Source organism: Cebus imitator, unplaced genomic scaffold (genome assembly GCF_001604975.1).
Source record: "Cebus imitator isolate Cc_AM_T3 unplaced genomic scaffold, Cebus_imitator-1.0 Scaffold73, whole genome shotgun sequence".
NCBI classification, from domain to species: domain Eukaryota; kingdom Metazoa; phylum Chordata; class Mammalia; order Primates; family Cebidae; genus Cebus; species Cebus imitator.
This window is the reverse complement of record NW_016107388.1, coordinates 2,076,589-2,090,119: the sequence shown is the minus strand read 5'-3', so window position 1 is coordinate 2,090,119 and position 13,531 is coordinate 2,076,589. Positions and strand designations below refer to the sequence as shown.

At 32.5% G+C, this 13,531-nt stretch overlaps 1 protein-coding gene across 1 annotated transcript in view; it reads right to left on the bottom strand.

Moving 5' to 3' along the window:
- Window positions 1–2,910: 2,910 nt before the first annotated feature.
- Window positions 2,911–13,531, bottom strand: part of SNTG1 (syntrophin gamma 1) — a 610,136-nt gene continuing 599,515 nt past the window's right edge. The window contains exon 19 of the mRNA XM_017531764.2: window positions 2,911–3,793. Within this exon, the coding sequence (XP_017387253.1) occupies window positions 3,635–3,793 (159 nt within the window). The 3' untranslated portion in view covers window positions 2,911–3,634. The remainder of the gene's footprint in view (window positions 3,794–13,531) is intronic.

Here is a 13,531-nt window from a genome sequence, read left to right as displayed (position 1 = left end):
GGATTATTAATTTTTGTCAGTAATAAATCAAGCTTTTCTTAAATCCAGCATTCAACATAGACAAAATTTATAATCAAGCTTCAGCCTTGTAAATGAGGAAAATGTTGATCAATAATCTAACGCACCCAAAGGAAAATTTCTCTGCTTGCATGGCTAATATGGACTTGAAATTTACTTTCAAGTAATTGCTTTCTTTTCTTGCTGAATGACAGCTTATGAGCGAAGGTTTCCAAAGTATAAGTTGGTACATGCCTTAAACATGGGCAAGAAATAATTGCCTGATTATCCTCCCATTTTAAAAATGTTGGGGTATACATTACACTTACACTATCTATTAGATTATTTTTTAAATAAATACTTGTTGTAATATAACAAATTATAAATGTCCTTGCTGTAATATACTTCTGCTTAGATGAATTGTTATACTTGATCAGGCAAAAGACATTTTTATAGTAGTTAGCAGTTTTCAAATGACTTTGAACTTCATTCTCTGACCTAAATACCTACAATATTCCCTGTTAAGCTTGTGTTATATACACTGTAATGAACTCTTTAATGACTACACACACACACACACACACTCTCACACACGCAGACACACACCCAAACACACAGACACAATCACACATACCAAGGCACTGGAGGGGTTAACACATTAGCATTTTGCTGTTAAAATGTGCTCAATTTACAAACCAGGATTTGATGAATAAATCTCATGCATGTAAACCTAAATTACATGAGAGATAGGAATTTATAAGTGTTTTTGTTCATTTCTAAGCTTTTTCATTCAAGTAATCCAAGTTATAACAAATAACCATGACTAATCATCACATTGTAAAGAAAACATGAAACATTAATTGTTAAACTGATGAAAATGAGAATAGTATTTTGTTAATTTTTGGCTATTGTACTAATCATGTTAAATAAAAATCTCAGCTTTTTTTTAATCAATAGTATCAAAAATAATCATAACGGTATTGTCATAGGTTTTTAAACTACATTTTACAATGTAAAGTATATTAAATGTATGTACACAAAACATGTTCTTTTAATATATTTAATGGTCAGCATTTCATTATATTTATATATATATATATACACACACATATATATGCATATACATATGTGGGTATGTGTATATTCATCGAGGAGATATATATTTATACATATCTCATTGTGTGCCTTTTCCTTCATACACATGAGCACAGGCTAAATTTTCATGATATCACAAAAAGATAGTTAATAGGTTTTTTAAATTTTAAAATGGAACAATTATAAAATTTCACATTTTTAAAAATTATTCTATTACAGGTAGGTAAACTATTGAAACTTTTCTTTTGCTTATGGATGATTAAACCAAATCATATTGCCTTCAGATCATATTATCACATTGTGGACACATTCATGTAACCCCAATATGGGGCACATTGAGATTCAGTGCTGGAATTGAAATTCTGTAGTGAACCACATACCACAGCTGAAAATTCTAAGTCGATGTATCCCACTGCTTTTTCTCCGTAAGTTCAGAAGTGGCCTACTACTGAAGCCTGCTTTTGGTGGGCTTCAATTTTACAATGGTTGTGTGTTTGATCAGTATAGTGTGCAATAATTCCAAAGTTCTATCCTAATTACAAATGTGTAATTAGTTTTATGGTCAAATACATTACATTGAAACTGTTTATTGTAATTTGCCACTGTTCTTTGGATAAGGTATGTTAGATTCGGCTTAACATTTTCCAAGGGATAATTATAAACTTCCATATTTTCTTTTCAATTTGAGGTATTTACAAACTAATTTGATTCAAAATGAATTAATGAATCATAATCAGTATGAAAACAACTTGATATTAAATTTTTTAACTTAATGGATCTGTCCGTTATAGAAAAAATGATGTTTCCTTCTTGAGTAATTTTTTTTTTTTTTTGAAACGGAGTCACACTCTGTCACCCAGGCTGGAGTGCAGTGACATGATCTCTGCTCACTGCAACCTCCGTCTCCTGGGTTCAAGTGATTCTCCTGCCTCAGTCTCCTGAGTAGCTAGGACTACAGGCACAAGCCACGACGCCTGGCTAATTTTTGTATTTTTAGTGGAGATGGGGTTTCACCATATTGGCCCGGCTGGTCTGGAATTCCTGACCTTGTGATCCGCCCGCCTTGAACTCCCAAAGTGCTGGGAATACAGGCGGGAGCCAAGGTGCCTGGCCTGGAGGGATTTTTTTTAACATATTTTTAAAAAATATTGAATCACTTTATTAGATACTTGATTATCTCCACATGGGCACATGTAATGTTTGGTTTACCTAGGAGCATGTGTATCAATAAAAATGTTTGTTTGTTTGTTTGTTTTTTACATACACAGCTGACTTTTTAAAAGAAGGTCTCAAAAAAGCTATACTAAAGGATAGAGAATGTGTTTCATGTTATACAACTAGCTGTATAATTGTACCTGGAATCTGAGTAAATTGCACAACTCTAAGGCTTTCAAATTTCCCAGCCTTTTCACATTTACATTCTTAGGACAAACTATCTAAAATAACCTGCATAGTTTGGCATTACTTAATCACTTCCATGACAAGGGAGGATAAAGATTTTTAATGTTTATCTTTAAATATCACCTTTGTTCCACATAAAATGGTACTAAAATGGAAAAATGTCATTTAACTAACATATATAATAGCTTTGGGACTGCTTTCTAGGGACATTTCAGTTCATGATTTACTAGTAGATTTCAGATTACAAACAATTGTTTCTCACACTGTATTTTTTATATTATTTTCTCTACAAAAGGTTTGGGGGTCATTGAAAATTTATGGAGCTTTGATAATAAATCTTATTAGGTAAAATATAAGTCTTTTTAAAATGAAGGAAGAAATGAGAGGTTCATGAAATTTTTCATCACTCGTAATTAAATTAATACATTTTTGGCATAGTAGATTGACATTGGCAGCAAATAAGCCATTTCAGTAACACTGATCCAAGGGAGAATAGTCCATTTCACATTGTATCTCTCATAGGTCAATGTGATTATCTTTTTGAAGTTCTTTGGAATATTTACAATAAGATAAAAACCACTGGAGTGCCAGCGTCAATCATGGGATGAGAACACAAGGGCATATTTACATCAGCAAATGAAAGTGCATCCTTCTTTGATGAGATTTTTTTGCATGCTCCTTGTTGATTTATGATTTTTAACTCTTTGATGGCCCTCATAATACAATGATAGGGCATTAGTTTATGACTCTGCCCAACATGTACTTGTCATACAAAATAATCTAAAATACAGAAGTAACCATTTAATAAGTATTTTTATTTATAGGTAGCTTACTATTTTTATATTATTTACATACTTCTTCAAATAATTCATTCTTTTGTCTCCACTTTTGGTGAAAGCAATATAGTTACTGGTACAAAGCAACTGAGTGAGAACGAGCTGTTTTGTTCATGTGTTATATGTTACAGATGCCATCCAAAATAGAAGTGTTTTTGAGATTCCACATGACCTTCTTTGTTTCTGCTGAAATTTCAATTTTTCCTCCACTGTTGACATGTTATGGATTTTCCAGGGTCTAAAATGATGAATAAATGTGTTCTGTTTATACAGTTATGGTGAGTATCAATGCAGAGCTTAGTATGTCAAGTTGTGTACTTTGCTTTGCTCGTGGTAGCAGAGCTGGCAGCAGCAGAAGCAGAAGCCTGATTGCCTAAAAACAGAGGGTCCAAACATGCTACCTTGGCAGCAAAGAAGGAATGAATGCAGTGAAGAACAGCAAATAAATTTGAAAATTCCAACTCCTGAAAGAAAAACAGGTCAGATAAAATAAATATTAATCTTTTAAAAAATGGATGATAGCTAGATTTTTTTCAAATTCAATACACTTATCTAAAATCTATGATATCTAACATACGCAAACTAATTTCAAATGTAGACATTTCTTGGACAACATATAAACATCATACGTATTGAAAAGTTACTTCAATACGTGGTGGATAAGAGGTAGGAGGACTGATCTCTCTTATCATCTATGAATGTTGTTTTAGCATTGATAAATATATTTTGCCAAAATTTTACTCTTGATAATGTATAATTAAAGATAGATTTGGACATACATTTAAAAGTATTTTTATCTCTATGCACACATCAGATGATAAACGTGGATTAGAACAGTTTAAAACTATTTTTGATTATTATCTAGAATGAGTTAATATTTGCCATAAGAAACTGAATAAGAAATGCTAGAAGGAAGGGGGTATGAACTCGTATAATCAGAGGAGCCAAATGGTTCAATTTCAAAAAATAATTTAATCATTAATTTTAATTGTGGCTGGCTGTTTAATGGTGTATGTGGCGTATTTACTAAAAAAATCAACTAGAGCTCACTAATTCATTTTGGATTTTTAGAAATATGTTCCCCATTTAAATATCAATGGAAATTTTTAACCCATTTACCAGTGGCAACCAAATTATATATAATACAGTGAAAACAGAAAAAAGTTATTTCAAATTTTAATTATGTCAAAACAGCTCTAATACCATAAAGCAAGGCTCAGAATGGATTTACAAAGATGATGTTGCTGGTATTTTTATTAAAGACCATCAATAATCACATAATCATGTTTTAATTCAAGATGATTAAAAGATTAATACATTTATGTGCTTAATGAAATAAGTATGATAAACTTATCACAAGGAGGATAACTAGAAGGTAATAAAGCATATGAAATTCTTACAAACTCATTGCTATTTTATTATATATTTCACTACTTATATGTAATAAAGAGTATAGAATTATACTTGATAGGTACATGACTGACTGTGCTTACAACTTTTAAGTGGTAGTGGAAAATATTACAAAATATTCAATATATTATGACACATCATAATATCTGTAATGTACCATGTAGTTATTTAAATAAAATAATTCATCCACGTAGTATTTTCTCAGGTCATGCAATAGGAGTACAATACACCATAACGTATATTCAGGGGCATCTATCACATAGAAGAAATGCTATGCTTTCTCAGTAGCTCCCTTCAAACCTTCAGTATTTGATAGTTTCCTATGTGAAACAGTAACTTATTCTACAGAAGAGAAAAGGTTATTCATTTAACTATTCTACTTCCCTTAGCTGTTTACACCAAAAAAGTTTTTAGTAACTCCATTGTAATTATCTTCGAAGCTTTATTTATAATAATTCACTTCAGTGGCACTAGTCATATATGTCATATGAGCAAGTTTCCCTTTGCCTTAACTCACCCTGAAAATCCTCCATTCACCCCATCATTCTTGGTGTAGTCAGGTTATTTCGCAAACGAATTTTGAATACTTTCTATATCATCTCAAATTAAGTCCACCTGATGTGAAAGGTTTGGAAATTTGGGGAAAATGTAAAATGTTCTTGCATGTTATTAAAAAATAAAATGACAACCACAAAAATAAACAATTCACTATTGATAAGGATGAGAATATTGTTGGATGGGTAAAAATAGTATGGCAAATAACTTTTTCTCAAAGGTAATAGTACCTCATCTTTATTAAAATAGGGATTATATTTTGGTTCCCAAAAATAACAACCCTTAAATATGTTAAGTATCCAGGCATCTTTACAAAAATAAAAGTTTTCAATTATTCCTATCTTGTCAATTTTTTGTCAATAATTTGATATAAATTGACACTTTAACCTTTTTACACCCTTTTTGAAAAAGTGGTAGACAGGAACTAATAGAGGGTGATTGGAAGAGAAAGCAGGAGACCAAGATGGATCCAAGTTTGGCTCTTCATTCCAATATCCACACATCTTTCCTCTGCCTCAGTGAGCAGCCTTGGCAACCATTTCCGCTCCTAGGGTGTCAGTGATTCCTTCTATGTAAGTAAACTCACACTGTGGTGGAACTAGACCTGCATTCTTACCACCTATCAGGCATCCACTGATGATAAACATCTATCTATTCATCCTCCGATAGCTTCCGCCAAGTTACAGACTTACAAGTTTCCCTCATAAAAAAAGTCTTATGATTGTCATGAGCCCTCAAATCTCACCAAACATAAGCTAGCTTCAAAAAATGTAAACAGTCATGCACTCAATAAAATACCAAGTGCTTCCTATGCATCTACTCTTTTTTTATTGTTCTTAAAAGATAGCAATGAAAAAAACAGACAAAAACAAAAAAATGAACAAAACAGTACTGATGGGATTTACACTCCAGTGACAGGAGACAAAATGTGACTAAAGGCATAAATACATTAAGGATAACGTGTCAGAATATGATAGGTGCAGTTGAGAAAGAAAGCAGAGAAGACTGCAAAGACTACTCAAGGGGCTGTGGACAGGAAAATCCATGTTGTCTTGTGCACGGAACTTGAAACAGATGAAGGCGTGAGTCATTTCCATGTTTGTGAGAAAATATTCCAGATGTAACACTTATACTTTTAAAGGCCCAGAGGTAGGGACATTCCAGGAGAGTCTGAAGAAAAACAAGGGATATTGTGTCTGGAATGGAATGAATTAAAAAGTAATTAGCAGACAGTGAGGTCAAAGAAAACACTTGACATACTGCATGAGCCTTTATGAGTTTCATTATGAATGACATGGGAAACCATGGTAAATTTTTGAGCAGAGGAGTGACAAGCATTGACTTAAGTCAGAAAATGATGATTTTGGCTAGACTGTTGAGAATGAACTTTATGTGAAATGGACTGAAAGGAGGAGGAGAAGTTACAAAGTTTTCTATATGGAAAGGGGTTAGATTTGAAAGTAGATTCAATAACTGGGGGAAAAAAGCGTTGCTCTACAAATGGAGGAATTGTGGGAAAATCGGGTTTGGGAGTGAAGATCAAGATTTTGGTTTTGGGTATGTTACATTTGAAAGCATATTAGACATACAGGTGATAAGGGGAGAGCTGCATATATTAGTATAGATTTACGGAAAAAATTAGAGTTCAGAATAGAAGTTCAGCTTCTGTCAGCATATAGATAGTAGGTAAAGCACTGTGGTCTGGATGAGAAGATCAAGGTGTGCGTAGGTAGGCAGAGAAAATGGGCACTCATCACTGAGATTCCACAGTATAAAAATGTCAGAAAGATGAGGGGAAGAACCAGCAAAGAAGAAATAACTATAGCTGCCTCTAAGAAAGTGAGAGAGAAAACCGGGAATCCTGTAAAATGACAGCTGGATGTTGACCATTGAATATAGCAACACAGAGGCCATTTTAATCCTTTACAAGAGTGCTTTTGTGGAGAAGTAGAAACAAAAGATTCACAGGAATGGCTTCACGAGAAATTGCACGTGCAGTTATTAGTTACTACAGGCAGCTTCTCTTTGGAGAAGAAATCCTACTTTTCTTTCTAAAAGGGAGCAGAGGAACAGGTAAATAGGAAATCAAGAATGTTTTCCTAAGGTTTATGAAATTAGTATATATTTGTAGAATTGCTGGCATGAGATGGAGGTGGTATCAAATCTGAGGACAATTGTAGAAATTGTATTTTTGAGAAGGGTGAGATCTGGTGCAAAAGTGGAAACCTTGACAATTGATCTCAAGTGGCAGGAGGTGAGGCACAGTACTATGGGCACAACTCAAGGAAGGTGGGTAGATTTGGTGGTTTGTAGCTTTGCTTAATTCTGTGTTTTAAGTGGGATACAAAGCAAAGTCATTGGCTGACAGAGAGGGTAAAGAACCAGAGCACGAGTGACCTACTGACTGAGAACCCCCAGGTTGCCCAACACCGTACAGTTCCCCACCGGGTCCTGCCCTATTGCTGGAAGGGCATGACTCCAGAGCAGCGAGCTGCCATCAGGAAAGAGCAGGAAGTACAACGCTTTGAGAAGGAAGCACAACATCAGGCTGAAAAAGCATTGGCTACTGAATGGAAAAGCCAGACCATGAGCTCGGCCCAGGCAATGCCAGAGCTAGAAGAGCAGGAGAGGGAATTGTGTGCTCAGTTTCAGAGGGGTCCAGGCTCCTTCAACCAGAAGCTGGCTCAGGAGCAAAAAGCCCAGCAGGATTACCTGAACTCAGTAATCTACACCAATCAACCTATAGCCCAGTATCACCAACAGTTTAACACCAGCAGCCACTAAGTTCAGGATGTTTATCTCTCCCTTTTCGTCCATCAAGCGCACAAGTGGTCAGGAGTCAAAGAGAAAAATGCTGCATACTCCCACCTTCTAACCTAGGTAATAAACTTCTTCACTCAAAAAAAAAACAATTATTGAGAATTTGGACAAACTACTAACTTATAGGTATCATTTTCAGGATAAAATCTGGAATTTATCTTCCTCACTCTGCTTACTGCTTAAAGGCTTTTAACCCATTTATGCCTGAGACTGCAATTTTTTGAATGTTTGCAATCAGACCTTGGTGATGACTTTGAGCAGGAAAATATAAATAACTCCCACATGCTTAGCGTTCCAATAATAGAACATTAGGCATAAATGAGTCAATAACTCGTGAGACCTCTGAACACAATTGAGAGCATCATTAACTGAACCTAAATAAGTCACCACCTACATATGCACACCTGTTTCCCACAGTAACATGGTCATGCAACACTCAATATCATTAAAACATAACTCATAACTAAATAACAAAAATGTCTAATTACAATAGAAGATCAATCATCATATCAAGAACCAGTGAAATCTTAAACTGAATAGAAAAAAAAATCAATAGATGCCAACAGTGAGATGACATAGATTTTTGAATCATTTGACAAATATTTTCAAGTAGTCACAACAAAATTGTTCCAATAAGAAGTTATCACCATGCTTAGAACAAATGAACATGTAGAAAGTCTCAGAAAAGAAACAAATTCTAGCAAAGAAATGAAAAACATAAAAATCAAATAAAAATGTTATAACCGAAAAGTATAATAATGGAAAAAAAAAACTGAATAAACGACTCAACAGCAGAAAGAAGAGAACAGAAGAAAGAAGAAGTGGATAAAAGAATTGTGAAAATTAACCAGTTAGAATAAAAGGTATCAGAAAGATTGAAAAAAAGGAAAGAATATTCACTGAACTGTGAGACAGAAACAAAAATATAAATATATACTATTCATGTTGTCAGAGTACAAAAAATGAGGAGCAAAAGTAAGGAACAGAAAAATATTGAAAGCAATTTTAGCTGAAAAGTCATTAAAATTGGTAAAAGGCTAAATCCTAAAGATCTGAGAGACTAAGTGAAACACAAAGAGGGTAAACTCAAAGAAATCCTTGCCAAGACACATCACAGCCAACTTCCGAAAACTAGACAGCAAAAAGTCTTGGGAGCAGCAAGAGAGAAATAAAACCTTACCTATAGAAGAACACAAGTCAAATGACAGAGAATTTCTCATCAGAAATCATACAGCCAGAAGGAAGTGGCACAAGACTTTTCAACTGCTGAAAGAAAAGAACTGTCAATCCTGAATCCTATATCCAGCAAAACAGTGCTTCAGAAATCAAGGGAAAATCAAGCCATTCTCAGCTAAAAAAAANAAAAAAAAAAAAGTAAATTTACAATAACAATACCTAACCTAAAAACATGACTTAAAAAGGACAAAAAGAGAAAATAATTATAGAAGCTATCTTGGAACTTAGGAAGAAGGAAATAATATGGCAAGAAAAGTAATCCATAAATACTTTACTCCTTCTCTTGAGCTTTCTAACTTATATGTGGGTATTGAAACAAAAATTGTAACATTTTCTGATTTGGTTCTTACTATATGTAAATAAAATATTTAAAAATATTGATAGAATAGTATAAAATACAAAACATAATATATTAATATATATTTTAAATATATAATAGTTTATATATTTATATATAACTTTATAAAATATAAATATATAATATATATAAGTATAATTTATATATAACAATATATTATAAATATATTAATAGTATTAATTAATAGATGCTTACATATAATATATAAATATTATAAACTATAATATATTATATATTATAAAATGTAAAATATAATGAAATAAGTGAAGAGACTTAAAATATGTTAAGGTTTCTATACTAACTGATAAGCTGTTGATTTCACTAGAATGTGAAGATCTGTACAAAATGTAACCCTGAGAGTAACCACTATGAACACTATATGTTGAAGTATACTCAAAAATGCTATGGATAAAATTTATTTCTAAAAGAATATGTTCAAAAAAAGGCACATGAAGGCAGAAAAAAAAAACAGAAAAATGGAAAAGAGAGAGAACAAAATTCAAATACATAATGGTAAATATAAGTCAAGACATTAATAATTACAATAAAAAGTAAGTTGTCTAAATACACCAATCAATACACAGATATTGGCAGAATGGATTAAAAACCATGACCCAAACATATGCTATCTACAAACTCACTTTAAATATAATAATATGGTTATATTTAAAGTAAAAGAATAATAAATAATACATCATGCACGTTTTTATGAAGAAAAATGACTAGTGGCTGTATTGACATTAGATGAGCTAAGCTTCAAAGTAAAGAATTACTGGACAAAATGAGACAAATTAATTAATAATAAAAGTATAAAACTCTAAGAAAAACATATCAATTCTAAGTATGTATGCACCAAATAACTTAGCTGTGAAGTATGTAAAACATAAACTGATGAAATACACAATTACAATGAAGTCTTCAACATCTCTCTTAATTGGTAAAAGAGTAAAACAGAATGTCATCAAATATACAGAATTCAAAAACACCATCAACTGACAAGATCAAACTAATATGTTTAGAACTTTTGTCCAGCAAAAATAGAATATACATTATTTGAATGTTTCTGTAGAAATCTGACCATACTGGGGGCATAAAACAAATCTCATCAAATTAAAAAAAAAAAAAAAAAGTACTAGATGTGTTTTTTGACCACAGAAGAATGATTAAAAGAAAGAAAACAAAAACAATTTCTGACACTTGAAAATGAAGTCACAGAATTACAAATTTTCCATTACATACAAGAAAGTCTCAAAAGAAAGAAAAAAAATACGTTGAACTGAATAACAATAAAAATAAAACAGGGTCAGGATGCAAATATTCTGTTTTGAATGTTTCATTGTCAGTATCTTGATTGCAGTGATATATACACTAGGGTGCTTTTCAATTTAAAAGTTTAAACTATTTCTCTTGAGAACATCATACAGTTAACTCATTTTAAAAATTATTATGTTAATCTCTGCCCCTGGTTAGAGTGTTTAATATATTTACTTTTAATGTAATTATACATAAGGTAAAATTTATGTTCATCATATATCACAAGTTTTTGATTGTTTCTTTATTTTTCCATTACTGTTTTCATTTGTGGGAGTATAACACTATATATGTACATGTATATATATGTATACACTATATAAATTATATGTAAACATATACTACATACATATAATTTTAATTCTCATTTCTTTTGATAGTGTTATTTTTTATTATTTGGAGGAATATAATAACATTTTAAAATAACCTAGTTCACAACAATGAGAACTTCAATAGTGCTCAAAAAATTTGGTTCTATATACCTCTGTTTCCTCCATTTCTTTGTGCTATTATCATACACATTACATCTTTATCCATTACAAGCCCAAAGACACAGTGATATAATTATCATTTTATGAATTTTTCTTTCAAATACTTCAGAAGAATAGCACCAATTAAAATGCATTTATACTCTCATTTAAATTGAATTATGTACTTAACTTTAATAGTTTTTTTATTATTTCTAAGTGTGAATTTAAGATATTATCTAAAACTTATTTTCTCTGGTGTATATTTACTAGTGGCAAATGTTCTTCTTTTTTTAATATGTAATAATGACTTAATTCTCCTCCATCTTGGAAGGAGAGTTTCAGGGAATAAGAACCTTTTATATGACAGCCTTTTTGTTTCAGCACTTAAATGTGTCATTCTATTACTTTCTGATTTACACAGTTTAATATAAAAAAATGAGCTGTTATTCTTATTAATGATTATTTGCATTTTGTGACTCATTTTTCTTTTGCTGTTTCCAAGATTCTCTGGCCTGTTGCTGGTCAAACATCATGATTGTATGTATTTGTTTTTATCCTTCAAGGAGCTCATTGAGTCCTTCAAATATATAGATTAATATTAAATTTGAGAGGTTTCCAGCTGTTATTTCTTAAAGGACTGTTTCCACTGCTTTACCTTCTTGTTTTCTTGGCATTCCCTTTATGCATATCATAGCACAATTTATGCTGTCATATAGACTTCTGAGACTCTGCTATTTTTCTTCATTTATATTTTTGTTATTCCTTAGGCTGGATAATCTCAGTTGCTCCATTGACACTAAGATGTAGTGAACTCTTCATGTTCTCTTAATCTTTCTTCATAAACTCAAATCTTTTGTTCAGTTCATCTAAGGATTTTTAAAACATCAGTTATTGTACTTCTCAACTGCAGAATTTTGTTTGATTCTTTTTATTACTTCTATCCTTTCATTGACATTCTCTATTTGGTCAAACATGTTAATTCTTTAAGCATAGCTTTGTTTAGACCATTTAATTTATTTTTAACACACAACTTAAATTATCTTACTAGTAAGTGCGCCAGAGGGTTTTCCTCAGGGAAAGTGTCTATTGAGTATATTTTCTTACGGAAAAACCGCAATTTTGAGGTTTTTTTTCTCATTTTTTCAATGTCTCATAATTTTTGTTTAAAACTGACATTTCAAAGAATATTCGTGGAAATCAGATTCTCATTCTTCCTGAGTCTGAGGCTGTTGCAGTTTGTTATTGTTGTTTTCCTATCTGTTTCACTGATAGGAAACAGACTGTTTCTGTGTAGTTCCTTGGTCACCTATCGTTTTGACCAATATATCTGTAAATGGCTAGAAGCAAAGTTTTACAGCTTTTCCACGGGGCTCTGTGTGTGTTTTCTGGGACTTCTTTAATGCTCTCGCAATTTACAACTCTTTCTGAGTCTTTGCTTTTGACTTGCACAGGTCTTTAAGGCCAGCCATAACTGAGAGTTTAGGGCATCTTTTGGTGTCATGTGCACAGCCTGGCACATTTATGTGCCTTTCTAGTTTCTTGGGAATGTATTGGAGCTACTACAAGCCCCTTATTAACATCTCATTCCTCAGATCTTAAGTTTTTCACCAGTATCTTTTTTGCTGCAGCTGGTATTGTCAATTGATGTAGGTGTGACCTTAAACAACTACTGTTAATTGTTAAATACTTAGGTTAGGGATTTTCCCAATGAGTAAGGTCTGAGTCAAGTCAAGTAATGACAAGGTCTGTGACTTAGTCTGTTTGTGTTGCTGTAACAGAATAACTGAGGCTGGGGAACTTATAAAGAAAAGAGGTTTATTTGGCTCATTACTCTGGTGACTGAAAAGTGCACGATGTGGCAGCTGCATCTGTGAAGGTTTCAGGCAGCTTTACCTCCTGGCAAAAAACGGAAGTCAAGCAGGCATGTGCAAAGAGATCACAGGGTGACAGGGGGCAAGTCACAGAAACTGAGGAAGCCAGACTCTTTTTAACAGCCCACTCCAGTGGGAAACAACCATTTCCATAAGAGTAGGATCTCACTC